The 14143-nt window shown below is 49.3% G+C and overlaps 2 protein-coding genes across 3 annotated transcripts in view; both read left to right on the forward strand.

Annotated features, from left to right (window-relative positions):
- Positions 1–13412, forward strand: part of LOC126931527 (peptidyl-prolyl cis-trans isomerase NIMA-interacting 4-like) — a 773797-nt gene extending 760385 nt beyond the window's left edge. Inside the window, exon 2 of the mRNA XM_050749953.1 lies at positions 12977–13412. Within this exon, the coding sequence (XP_050605910.1) occupies positions 12991–13386 (396 nt within the window). The 5' untranslated portion in view covers positions 12977–12990 and the 3' untranslated portion in view covers positions 13387–13412. The remainder of the gene's footprint in view (positions 1–12976) is intronic.
- The window catches only part of CUX2 (cut like homeobox 2), a 280830-nt gene that overhangs the window by 182532 nt on the left and 84155 nt on the right, over positions 1–14143 (forward strand). For both annotated transcript variants that reach the window (XM_050749630.1, XM_050749629.1), the window contains exon 4: positions 9553–9631. In XM_050749630.1, the coding sequence (XP_050605587.1) occupies positions 9553–9631 (79 nt within the window). The remainder of the gene's footprint in view (positions 1–9552; positions 9632–14143) is intronic.

Consider the following 14143-nt stretch of genomic DNA (forward strand, 5'->3'; position numbering starts at 1 on the left):
GTGACTTCTACCTGAAAGGGCAAAATGAATTAATGACTTACACCTGAGGGCTCAAAATGAATTAGTGACTTACCCCTAAGGGTTCAAAATGAATTAGTGACTTACACTTGGGAATTCAAAATGAATTAGTGATTTACATCTGAGAAGGCAAAACAGTGACAATGACAGATGGCCAAATGCAGTAATTCTGTTCCAGTCAATCGGTCTTTTTTTTTTTTGAGACAGAGTCTTGCGCTGTCTCCCAGGCTGGAGTGCAGTGGCATGATCTCGGCTCACTGCAACCTCTGCCTCCCGGGTTCAAGAGATCCTAGTGCCTTAGCTTAGCCTCCTGAGTAGCTTGGATTACAGCTGCCCTCCTAATATTTGTAATTTTAGTAGAGACGGGGTTTCACATGTTGGCCAGGCTGGTCTCGAACTCCTGACCACAGATGATCCATCCACCTCAGTCTCCCAAAGTGCTAGTATTACAGGCATGAGCAGCCACACCCAACCTTAATCAGTCTTTAGAACCAGCTGGTGCTGGCTCCTGAAACAGGCTAGGATGGGGTCTCTCTGGGACCCCGGGTGACCCTCCAGAGGGCCAGAGAGGGTCTCCAATTTCTGCCCCATTTTGGCTGGAGCCTGAGAGCCCAGTTTGACAACAGTAACTATCAAAAACAAACATCAAACTTATTTCTTATTTAAGCTCTGATATTAAAATGTAATTTTCATTTGGTCAGCAGCATCACTGGTGGATGGCAGAGAGCACGTTAGCACTCACTGGGGAACGGGGGCCCCAGCAGACACACCTGGAGGCAGACAGGGTCGAGTCCTGCAGCTCCTCCTGGCCTCCCGTCCCCCACCCACCTGCCTGCCTGGCTCCTCCACTCTTTTGGTTATTCCAGCTGCTTCCACCAGCCCCCAACCAAAGAATCGATTCTGAATGGAGGCTGAGAAGCATGGGCTTTGCTGTCAGACTAAGCTGGGTCTGAGTCTCAGCTCCCAAAGCCATGTGGTCATCACCCTCTGTGCCTCGACATCTTCTTCAGTTAAATGGGATAGTCACACCCCCAGAGCGATGAGGGTTAAGCTAATGTGCATCCAGTACATGGCACAGTGCCTGGCACAGAGTCGGTGCTCAGTAGTCACTGTCATCAACAATAATAATGCACAAATCAGCCAATCGAAGTAGGCTTTACCCCCATTTTCCGGGTGGTAGGAGATCAGAAGGTTGCTGTAAAGAAAAGGGATCTCTCACAGAGACTCTCAGAGTGAGTGGGAACCCTCGGGATAGTCTGGCCAGACCTCCCCACGTGTGGGTCTCCCTGAGTACCTTCACAGCCTCGCAGATACAGGGGCATGTACTTGGGTGCCTCCCCTGATGGGGAGCCCAGTACCTCCCACCCAGACCCCAAAGCACCCCCGAGTGGTCACCATGAGCCCTTCCCGCTCTGGTACATCTGAGCAAGTCTCGCCCCTGCTTCGTGGCTTCCAGGGGTTCTCATCGCTCCTACCCACCACGCCAAACCTGTCTCCCACCACAGCCCACCTCGCTCTCTGTGGCCCTCCTTTCCTCTCTGTGTCTCCCCCACTCTTTCCCCTCTTTGCCTTTTGTGTGGCCCCCTGATCTGCATGCCCCAGAGGGACAACCAGCCTTCAGAGGCCATCAAGGGACACCCCTTCCCCTCCGAACCCAGCTCATTCCTTCACTCCCCAATCTCTGGGTTGCCTTTCCATTGCCCGAGTTCATTCTGAGACCCTCCAAGCGCCCGCCTCCTTTGCTTGTCCACCAGTCTTCAGCTTCTTCTGGAATTCCTGCCACATCAGACATCCACCCCGGATCATCTCTCAGAATCACCCTCCCCTCCCCAAAGCCCAGGACCCAGTAGGTAGAGGGAGGCTGTTCTCAAAGTATGTTCCACGGAACCCAGGGAAGGGGTTGTGCAGTCTCGATGGCAGGTCCCCCTTTTCATGCCCACAGCACTTGGAGAAGCACAGTTTGCAGCTGCAAGTCTGGGCCCTGGAGTGAGAGGCACTTGGGCACCAATACCACCTCTGCCACTAACTAGTTCTCTCATCTTGGCCGAGTGACTTAACATCCCTGCCCCTCAGTTTCTTTCTTCCTCTGTAGAACAGGGCCGATCACAATGCCCGCATCCTAAAGGTGTGCTTGGGGGAAGGCGGGGATTTCAAAGAAGACGCCTGGAGCACACAGTAAGGCTTAGAACTTGGCACAGAGCGGTTCTCAGTGGCTCCCAGATGTCACTGCGACCTCAGACAGCTTGGGGGAGCTCAACCTGGGGGAGGGGGCCCAAATTTTCTGTTTTTAACCACCTAGCTGAAAAGAGCTATGTGACTAGAACAGGCTTGACTCGCCCCTGGCAGAAGCAGTTCTACACCTGCTGTGTTCATCCTCGGAGGACTAAACACATTGTCACCCCTCGTATCACAGCCGGCTGCGTAAATGCCATGTGCTTCCACAGATGCTGAGCTATTCCTGATGGTGACCTTCTTGAGGGTGTCTGTGGATGGTCTCCACCTCCTCCCTCTTCCCTCCTCCTCCGTCTTCTTCCTCCCCCTCCCACTTCTTCCTCTCCTTCCCTTTCCCCTCCTCCTCCCTTTTCCTCTTCCTCCTCCCCCTCCCTCCTCCTCCCTCTTCTTCCTCCCTCCTCCTCCTTCTTCTTCCTCCCTCCTCCTCCCTCTTCTTCCTCCCTCCTCCTCCCTCTTCTTCCTCCCTCCTCCTCCCTCTTCTTCCTTCTACTTCTTCCTCCTCCCTCTTCTTCCTTCTACTTCTTCCTCCTCCCTCTTCCTCCCCTTCCTCCTCCCTCTTCCTCCTCCCACTTCTTCCTCCTCCTCCCTCTTCTTCCTCCTACTTCCTCCTCCTCCCTCTTCCTCCTCCTTCTTCCTCCCCTTCCTCCTCCCTCTTCCTCCTCCCACTTCTTCCTCCTCCTCCCTCTTCTTCCTCCTCCCTCTTCCTCCTCCTTCTCCCTCTTGTTCCTCCCACTTCTCCCTCCTCCTCCTTCTTCCTCCTCCCTCTTCTTCCTCCTCCTCCCTATTCTTCCTCTTCCTCCCTTTTCCTCCTCCTTCCTCTTCATCCGCTTCTTCCCTCTTCCTCTTCCCACTTCCTCCCTCCTCCTCCCTCTTTCTCCTTCCTCCTCCTCCCTCTTCCCGCTCCCTCTTTCCCCCTCTTCCTTCCTCTTCCTCCTCATTCTCCATCTTCCTCCTCCTCCTCTTCCTCCTCTTCTTTTCCTCCCTCTTTCTCCTCCTCCTCCCTCTTCCTCCTCCTCTTCCTGTCTTTTCCTCCTCCTTTCCACATGGCCTTCAAGGGTCTTCCTGTCATAGGGCAAATCTGTCATTCTGGGCACTTTGCTGCTGCCCTTCTGTATATTTGGGCAGAGCCATGAGACAGAAACACACAGTCTCTTGTTGAACATGGCCTTTTATACCAAGCTCACTTGTTCCCAGCATGTGGGTGAAATGCATTGAGTTGCAACCCTTGGAAAAGATAGCCTATGTGATTAGAAAAAGAATTTTCTGATTTATTTGAAAGCTTTCATCAGCTTCCATGGGAGTCTTTGCTGCATGTTAGCTCATCCTGACCCAGCAGCTTCGTAGGCAGGTAGAAGTTATTCTTCCCGCTTGATAGATGGACAAACTGGGGCCAAGAGATGCTCATAGTGACATTAGGCCCAGTACCAGGTCAGGCTCTGATGCCCTCAGGAATTTAGGGACTGCGGTGGCTCACGCCTGTAATCCCAGTACCTTGGGAGGCCAAGGCGAGCAATCACCTGATGTCAGAAGTTTGAGACCAGCTTGGCCAACATGGTGAAACCCCGTCTCTACTAAAAGTATAAAAATTAACCACGTGTGGCCGGTCGCGGTGGCTCATGCCTGTAATCCCAGCACTTTGGGAGGCCAAGGCGGGCAGATCACGAGGTTAGGAGATCGAGACCATCCGGGCTAATACGGTGAAACCCCGTCTCTACTAAAAAATGCAAAAAATTAGCTGGGCGTGGTGGCGGGCACCTGTAGTCCCAGCTACTCAGGAGGCTGAGACAGGAGAATAGTGTGAACCCAGGAGGCGGAGCTTGCAGTAAGCCAAGATCACACCATTGGACTCCAGTCTGGGCAACAGAGTGAGACTCTGTCTCAAAAAAAAAAAAAAATTAACCAGATGTGGTAGTGCATGTCTGTAATTCCAGCTACTCGAGAGGCTGAGGCAGGAGAATCACTTGAACCTGGGAGGTGGAGTTTGCAGTGAGCTGAGATTGCGCCACTGCACTCCAACCTAGGCAACAGAGCAAGACTCCATCTCAAAAAAAAAAAAAAAAAGGAATTTAGGGACCTGGCCTTCCACAGACAGCCAGTCATTGTCCTGAAACGAAACTGAATGAGGCAGGAAATCCACACGGCTCCTGTCTTTGAAAGTCACATTGACTTTGGGAAGCCCTAAACATGAACTGATTCACACTGAGTACCAGTCCAGGATTTCTTTTGTTTGTAAAGATAGGGTCTCATTCTATTGCCCAGGCTAATGTGCAGTGGTGTGATCACAGCTCACTGCAGCCACGAACTCCTGGGCTCAAGCGATCCTCCTACTTCAGCCTCCTGAGTAGCTAGGACTACAGGGGTGCACCACCACACAGGGTTTTTTCTTTTTTTGAAACAGGGTCTTTCTCTGTTGCCCAGGCTAGAGTGCAGTGGCACAATCATGGCTCATTGCAGCCTCAACCTCCCAGACTCAAGCGATCCCCCCTCCTCAGCCTCCCAAGTAGCTGGGACCACAGGCGTACACCACCACATCCAGGGGTGTGTGTGTTGGGGTGGGGGGAGACAGGGTCTTGCTATGTTGCCAGGCTTGTCTCAAACTCCTGGACTCAAGCGATCCTCCCACCTTGGCCTCCCAAGTGCTGAGATTATAGGTGTGAGCCACTGTACCGGGCCTCAGGATAATTTTTGATCTCTGCTTTTAAAAATATTGTCCAGCTGTTAGATGAACCCCTAAAGCAAGGATCAGCTAACTTTTTTCTGTAAGGGGCCAGATAGAAAATATTTTTAGCCTCGCAGACCACAAAGTCTCTTTCACAACTACATAACTCTGCCCTTGTAGCATGAAAGCAGCCATAGACACATAAAGAGTGACTGTGCCTTTGTTCCAATAAAACTTTATTTACACAAACAGATGAAGGGCCAGATTCACACCAAGGACCAAAGATTGCCAACCATTGATCCATGAGATCAACAGTGTCCAGGAGGAAAAGAACACAAGTCACATTTGTAATTTAAAATGTTCTAGTAGTTACAATTTAAAAAGTAAGAAGTGTAGCTGGGCACAGTGGCTCACACCTGTATTCCCATCACTTTGGGAGGCTGAGGCAGGCAAATCACTTGAGGTCAGGAGTTCAAGACCAGCCTGACCAACATGTTGAAACCCCATCCCTACTAAAAATACAAAGATTAGCCAGGCGTGGTGGTGCACATCTGTAATTGCAGCTGTTTTGCACTCCAGCCTGGGTGACAAGGTGAGACTCTGTCTCAAAAAAAAAAAAAAAAAAAAAAAGAAGTGGGTGAATTTAATTTTAATAATATATTTTATTTAGCCTGATATGTTCATAACATAAGCATTTCAAAATGTAATCAATATAAAAATTACTGGCTTTGGGAGGTCAAGGTGGGCGGATTGCCTGAGCTCAGGAGTTCGAGACTGACCTGGGCAACATGGTAAAACCCCGTCTCTACTAAAATACAAAAAAATTAGCCAGGCATGGTGATGAGCACCTGTAATCCCAGCTACTCAGGAGGCTGAGGCAGGAGAATTGCTTGAACCTGGGAGGCAGAGTTTGCAGTGAGCCGAGATCTCACCATTGTACTCCAGCCTAGGCAACACAGCGAGACTGTCCAAAAAAATAAAAATTATTGGGATATTTTATATTCTTTTTTCTTTCTAAGAGTTAGAAATGCTATATTTTACACTTACAACCCATCTCAGTTTGGAATCGTTGCATTTCAAGTGCTGAGTAGCACATGGACCGGTGGCTGCCATATTGAACAGCTCTGCTCCAGTGGGGAAAACTAAGACCAAAGCTGTTATCCTCCTTATAATGTTAGATTTAGACTTCCCCACTGGAAGAGATAAATCATGCAAACTGATAAGTGCCATGAAGGGAAAGTAGGGGGTGCTCTAGGCAGGGACAGGGGAACATTAAAGGAATCTTCCGGCATTTGTCCCCACCCTTGCTCAGTCTCTCATGGGAGGCCAGTGCCTTTCCTCAGACCCCAACCAGCACATGCACTCAGCTCAGGCAACCGTAAAATGGAACACTGAGTCATTCTTCCAGCTGATCTTTGATAATTCTTCTTCTAAGACCCAAGAGATGAATTGCTTTTGTTTCTCATTGTTTTCTTGGGTGCCAGGTCACCAGCACCGCAGCCTCTCGCCCAGGGCAGCTGTCGTTGGCTTGTAAGGTAGCAGCATCCTCATGGGCTCTGAAGGCCCGGCCCCACTGGCTGGGGTGGTTTTTCTATCCAGGACGAAAGGAAGGCAGCATTTGAATTCAGAATGGCAATTTGAATCCCCAGACCTGGTGTGAATCTTGGCCCTGCCATTTGCTAACCGGGTGACCTTGGGCAAGTGGCTTGATGTCCTTGAGCCTCCGTTTTCTAATCTGTACGATGGGGCAGGTGGCAGCAGCTGTTTGGTGATTGATGTGTCCGTGGAGACAGAATGTCATGAATAGTAAAAGCTTTTGGCACACGGTAAACGTTCGGTGTCATTTTTTTTTTATTAGCCCATCAGGGATGCCCCCCCGCCCCAAGATTCTGAATGAATTGCCCCCTCCTCAGGGCTCACAGGAGCCACCAGTGTTTGCACCTCCTCCTGTGTTATGCTTCCTACTGGTCATAGCTGTGTCTCCCACTCAACCACATGTCCCCAGAGTAGAAACTGACTCTTGTCCATCTAAGCAAGTATAAAAATCTACCCACAGGGCCGGGCGCAGTGGTTCATGCCTGTAATCCCAGCACTGTGGGAGGCCGAGGTGGGCGGATCACTTGAGGTGAGGAGTTCGAGACCAGCCTGGCCAACATGGTGAAACCCCATCTCTACTAAAAATATAAAAAATTAGCCTAGTATGGTGGCTGGCACCTGTAATCTCAGCTACTCGGGAGGCTGAGGCAGGAGAATTGCTTGAACCCAGAAGGCAGAGGTTACAGTGAGCCGAGATCGTGCCACTGCACTGCAACCTGGGCAACAGAGCAAGACTCCGTCTCTAAATTAATTAATTAATTTTAAATTTAAAAAAGATCTACCTGCGGCTTGGTGATTTTCCCTTTGTCTAGCTTCTAGAACTTTTTTTCTGCCCTCCCCCAAGTGACTTCCCCTCCTCAGAGAGGTAACTCCTGATGTTCTGATACCAAACTGGGTCAGCCTCCCCCCAGCTTACACACTCCCAAGGCCACCCTGTGCTTTTCTGCCAAGCGTTTAGCGCTTGTAATTAATGAGTCATCTGGGGAGGCTGCCTTAATGCCAGTGTCCCCACCGAACTGTAAGTCCCATAAGGGTGGGGCCCGAGTCTGCCTTGTCCATGGCTGGGCTCTCAGCCTGCAGTGCTTGGCACACAGCAGGTCCTCAGGAAACATTTGTTGAGGGAATGAGAGACTCATTCATGCTGGAAGGTGAGAGACCAGGGACTTTCTCAGAATAACAGTGAGAGAAATTACAGAGATTTTGTAATGGACCTTTTCTTTTTTTTTTAAGACAGGGTCTCGCTCTCTTGCCCTGGCTGAAGTGCAGTGGTGCAATCATAGCTCATGGCAGCCTCAAAATCCTGGCTTCAAACAATCCTCTTACCTCAGCCTCCTGAGTAGCTGGGACAACAGGCACGAGCCACCATGCCTGGCTAATTTTTTTATCTTGTGTAGAAACAGGGTCTCACTGTGTTCCTCAGGCTGGTTTCGAACTTCTGAGCTCAAATAGTCCTCCCACCTCAGCCTCCCAAAGCACTGAGATTAAAGGCATGAGTCACCACTCCCAGCCTGAAACTAACCTTTTTAAATCACTTTAATCACCCATACATTTCCACCTCTTTTAAAGAGGGTAATGCTGTTACCCTCCAATATTTGTTGAAATTGTTTGATATCTTACGAGAGCTTTAACAATTTCTCTTTAATTTTCAGTGGCAAGAAATATTCTCTAGACATGTCCCACTTTCCTCCTAAATCATGTATCACATTTGAACTTCCAATCTACCCTTTACTAATAAGAAGAATAACAGGTGTTACCAACATACTGTGTGCTGGGCCCTGTGCTTAGCACTTAGGTGCAGCTCCATTTAATCCCAACAGGCCTAGGAAGTAGGTCCTGTTATTTACCCTGCATTTTACAGATGAAGAAACTGAGGATCGGAGAGGGGCAGTGCAAGGCCACACAGCCTGCACACAGTGGAGCTGGGCTTTCAACCCAGATTTTTTTTTTTTTTTTTTTTTTTTTTTTTTTTTTTTTTTTTTAATTTATTTATTATTATTATACTTTAAGTTGTAGGGTACATGTGCATAACATGCAGGTTTGTTACATATGTATACTTGTGCCATGTTGCTGTGCTGCACTCATCAACTCGTCATTTACATCAGGTATAACTCCCAATGCAATCCCTCCCCCCTCCCCCCTCCCCATGATAGGCCCCGGTGTGTGATGTTCCCCTTCCTGAGTCCGAGTGATCTCATTGTTCAGTTCCCACCTATGAGTGAGAACATGCGGTGTTTGGTTTTCTGTTCTTGTGATAGTTTGCTAAGAATGATGGATTCCAGCTGCATCCAAGTCACTACAAAGGACTCAAACTCATCCTTTTTTATGGCTGCATAGTATTCCATGGTGTATATGTGCCACATTTTCTTAATCCAATCTGTCACTGATGGACATTTGTCAACCCAGATTTTCTAACTCCACAGCCCACACTTTTAATCTTCATTTCTCCTTCTTGCCCCTCCCCCATCCCATGTTTGCACAGGTAGAAAATGACTAAGGCCAGGTGCAGTGGTGGTCTGTAATCCCGGCACTTTGGGAGGCCAAGGCAGGGGCATCGCAGGAGGTCGAGACCAGCCTGGGCAACATAGCAAGACCCCATCTCTTAAACAAACAAACAAAAAAAATGCATGGCCAGCCATGGTGGCTCATGCCTGTAATCCCAGAATTTTGGGAGGCCAAGGTGGGCAGATAACCTGAGGTCAGGAGTTTGAGACCACCCTGGCCAATGTGGTCAAACCCTGTCTCTACCAAAAGTACAAAAAATGTAGCTGGGCATGGTGGTGGGCACCTGTAGAGGTGGCGGGCACCTGTAATCCCAGCTACTCAGGAGGCTGAGGTAGAAGAATTACTGGAACCCAGGAGGCTGAGGTTCAATGAGCTAAGATCACTCTGGCGCTCCAGCCTGGGCGACAGAGCGAGACTCTGTCTCAAACAAAACAAAACAAAACAAACCTGCAGGTGTTTTCTTGTGGGAAAAAAAAATGATGAACTTTGCTTACAGACAAAGATGCCATGGTTACACGTGACTCTTTCTCTTGTTGTCTCCAAAGGTGGTGGCCCTTAGTAAGAGAAGTCAGGAGGCGGAGGCTGCTTTTCTGAGTGTTTACAAGCAATTAATTGAAGCACCAGGTAAGAAACGCTTGGGCTCCATAATTGGATAGTTAACGACAATAAATAGCCATTAGGACTGCGACACAGGGACTTTGAAGTGGGATGTGGGGACACACCTGGGTTCCTGGGTGAGGCCAGGCACTCCGTACAGGGCAGGGGGGCTGCGGCCAGTTTGGTGTGACATGTCCCCACAGGGCTCCCCCGATCTTCCCTCATCATGTTGTCACATCAGCCAGGAGCCTGCTTTAGGGGTATCCTGGTGAGATATCCCACCTGGACCTCCTTGGGGAGCTGGAATCTTACCCACTAGAGCCCCCATCCCATTAGCACAGAAGACTGAGGGCTCCCAGTGCTCTCTGCCTGCAGGTGGCAATAGAGGCAAGACCTCCAGTGCCTCCCCCAGAATGGCACAGCCAACCCCAAAAATCTGTTGTTAAGTAAAAGCCAGCCCCAGAAGAGCACATCCTGAGGATTCCACCTACAGAAAATCTAAAAACAGACAATTAATGTTACTCAGTGGCCAAAAGGGGGAAGCAGTCCATATGGTCATCAACAGATGGATGCATAAACAAAATGTGGCCTAGACTTACAAGGGAGTATTACTCAGCCATGAAAAGGAATAGAGGGCTGGGTGCAGGGGATCACACCTGTAATCTCAGCACTTTAGGAGGCCAAGGTGGGCCGATCACCTGAGGTCAGGAGTTTGAGACCAGCCTGGCCAACTCAGCAGTTTTAGTAGAAATCCCATCTCTACTAAAAATATAAAAATTAGCCAGGTGTGGTAGTGGGCACCTGTAATCCCAGCTACTCGGGAGGCTGAGACAGGAGAATTGCTTGAACCCAGAAGGTGGAGGTTGCAGTGAGCTGAGAACGTGCCTGCACTCCAGCCTGGATGACAGCAAGATTCTGTCCTCTGTCTCAAATAAAAAAGGAATGGAGCTGTGATATGTGCTTCAATGAAGATGAACCTCGAAAACACAGTGCTGAGTGAAGGCCAGAAACCAAGGCCATGTAGTGTCGGATTCCATTTACATGAAACATCCAGAACAGGAAAGCCATAGATAGAGACAGAGTCGATTGGTGGTTGCCTGGGCTGGGGAGGGAGATTGGAGAGTGACTGCTTAATCAGTATGAGTTTCTTTTGGGGGGATAAAAATATTCTGGAACTAAGTGAACAAGTGGTTGTAGAACATCGAGAATGTACTAAATGCCATTGAATTGTTCACATTAAAATGATAAATTTTCTGTTGTATCAATTTCACCTTAATTGAAAAAAAAAAAAGTCAACCTGTACTGTTGGAAGTCAAGATAGTGGTTTCAAACACTTGAAGGGGGCAAGAGTTCCTGGGAGGGGCCTCTGGGTGCTGGGACTGTGGTTTCTCGGTCCTGGTTTGGGTTACAGTTTGAAAACATTTGGTTGTACACAGAGGATCTATACATATGCCAGACATCCATAAAAGCTTCCCCTATTTTATTTATTTTATTTTATTTTCGAGACAGGGTGTTGCTCTGTCGCCCAGGCTGGAGTACAGTGGCGTGATCTCAGCTCATTGCAACCTCTGCCTCCTGGGTTCAAGCAATTCTCCTGCCTCAGCCTCCCGAGTAGCTGGGATTACAGGCACCCACCACCATTCCCGGCTAACTTTCTGTATTTTTAGTAGAGACAGGGTTGCCCTATATTGGCCAGCCTGGTCTCAAACTCCTGGCCTCAAGTGATCCACCGACCTCAGCCTCCCAAAGTGCTGGGATTACAGGTATGAGCCACCGTGCCCAGCCAAAACTTCCCCTTATTTTAAATGGCCCATCCCCTGCTACCTTCTCATTTACTGACCCAGAAACAGGAGCCCAAAGAGTTGAAACGATCTGCTTACCAATGGCAGAACCCGGAGGAGGCCTTGCTGTGGTAACTCTCCCCACCCAGACCTCCCCCGGTCCTTTCCCCATCCTTCCACACAGTGGCAGGAATCAGCACTACTGGAGGTGTTTGAGGCTGGGGGCCTGTGAAGAGGAAAATGACATCCCACCCTCAGCTGTCCGACTGCAGAACCCAAGCCACAGAGAACACAGAGTCATTTAGATTGGATGTCAAGGTCATTTCTGGGATCTTTGTATTTGGGACGGGAAAGTCCTCTGTTCCTCTGTCTGGGGCAACTGTCGTGGGTCGGATAGTGTGGCCTCCAAAATTTATGTCTACGTGGAACTTCAAAATATGACCTTATTTGAAAATAAGTCTTTGCAGATGTAATTAGCTAAGGATCTCCAGATGAGATCATCCTGGCTTTAGGGTGAGCCCTGAATCCAATGACTGGTGTCATAAGAAGTATGAAACTGGGCACAGTGGCTCAAGCCTGTAATCCCAGCACTTTGGGAGACAGAGGCAGGTGGATCACTTGAGGTCAGAAGTTCAAGACCAGCCTGGCCAACATGGAGAAATCCCATCTCTACTAAAAATACAAAAATTAGCCAGGCGTGGTAGCGTGCAAGCCTGTATTCCCAGCTACTCAAGAGGCTGAGGCAGGAGAATCACTTGAACCCAGGAGGCAGAGGTTGCAATGAGATCACACCACTGCACTCTAGCCTGGGTGACAGAGCAAGACCCTGTCTCGAAAAAAAAAAAAAAGAAAGAAAGAAAGAAAAAAGTAGAGGCGAGGGCATAGAGATAGCCACTGAGGAAAGCCGTGTGAAAACAGAGGCGGGGTGGGAGTGATGTAGCTACAAGGCAAGGAGCACCAAAGATTGCCAGCAACCGCGAGCAACTGGAAGAGACAAGAAGGATCCTCCCCTAGAACCTTCAGAAGGAGTACAGCCCTGCCAGTGTCTTGATTTTGGAGTTCTGGTCCCCAGAACTGCAAGACAATAAGTGTCTGTTGTTTTCAGCCGCCACTGGTGGTGCTTTTTTGCTGCAGCCCTGGGGCACTAGTCCAGTAATGCTGACGCAGCTTGCCCTCCAACAGTGTGTGGGCTGGATGAAGAGGGAGGTCTTCTGGCCTGTTGCTACTCAGTGTGGTCTGTGGACCAGAAACACCAGCCTCACCTGCAAGCTGGTTAGAAATGCAGAGTCTCAGCCGGGTGCGATGGCTCACGCCCGTAATGCCAGTACTTTGGGAGGCCAAGATGGGGGGATCACTTGAAGCCAGGGGTTTGAGACCAGCCTAGGCAACATGGAGAAACCCTGTCTCTACAAAAAATACAGAAAGTATCCAGGCATGGTGGCGGGCGCCTGTGGTCCCAGCTACTTGGGAAGCTATGGTGGGAGAATTGCTCAAACCCAGGAGGTGGAGGTTGCAGTGAGCTGAGATTGTGCCACTGCACTCCAGCCTGGGTGACAGAGCAAGACTCTGTCAAAAAAAAAAGAGGTTCAACAACAAGCTTCCAAGATGCCGCCCAAAGGAAAAAGTGGTTCTGGAAAAGCAGGGAAAGGGGGAGCAGCCTCTGGGAGTGACAGTGCTGACAAGAAGGCTCAAGGTCCCAAAGGTGGTGGCAATGCAGTAAAGGTCAGACACATTCTATGTGAAAAACATGGCAAAATCATGGAAGCCGTGGAAAAGTTAAAGTCTGGGATGAGATTCAATGAAGTGGCCTCACAGTATAGTGAAGATAAAGCCAGGCAAGGGGGCGACTTGGGTTGGATGACCAGAGGGTCCATGGTGGGACCATTTCAAGAAGCAGCATTTGCCTTGCCTGTAAGTGGGATGGATAAGCGTGTGTTTACAGACCCGCCGGTTAAGACGAAGTTTGGAGATCATATTATTATGGTTGAAGGAAGAAAATAAAATCATATGAAAGACTGAAAAAAAAAAAAAAAGAAAGAGAGGGAGGGAGGGAAGGAAGGAAGGAAGGAAGGAAGGAAGGAAGGAAGGAAGGAAGGAAGGAAGGAAGGAAGGAAGGAAGGAAGGAAGGAAATACAGAGTCTCAGGCCCCATCCCTGGCCCACAGAATCAGCTTCTGCATTTTATCAAGCTCCCCTGGTGATCTTGGAGCACGGGAAAGTTTGAGAAGCACAGGCCTGATGTAGAAGTTGCCTTTGTTCTGTGCTCTGTATTTCACACGCCCCGTGGGAGCAGGTCCAAGCAGCTCGCTTCTCTGTGGCACAGAGAGGTTGAGCCCAATGCCCAAGGTCTCACAGGCAGGGAGAGACGTGACTCGGGTCTCATCATGTATTACAGATTTTTCCAGACTGTGCTCCATGTGGCTGCATGTGGAAGGCTGAGTTAGTTTCCTATGGCTGTTGTAATAAATTACCATAGATGCCTTAAAACAACAGAGATTCATTCCGTCCCTGTTCTGAAGGCCACAGGCCCAAGATCAAGGTGTCAACAGGGCTATACTTTCTCTGAAAGCTCAGGAGGATACTTCCTGGCTTCTTCCAGCTTCTGGTTGCTCCAGGTGTCCCTTGGCTTCTGGCTACATCACTCCAATCTCTTCTCTGTATCTTGGTCTCAGTCTCCCTCTCCTTTCTCTCTCTCTCCTTTTAAAAAAATATATATGAGGTCTTTGCTCTGTGGCCCAGGCTGGAGTGCAGTGGTGTGA

The sequence above is a fragment of the Macaca thibetana genome, chromosome 11 (genome assembly GCF_024542745.1).
Source record: "Macaca thibetana thibetana isolate TM-01 chromosome 11, ASM2454274v1, whole genome shotgun sequence".
Lineage (NCBI taxonomy): Eukaryota > Metazoa > Chordata > Mammalia > Primates > Cercopithecidae > Macaca > Macaca thibetana.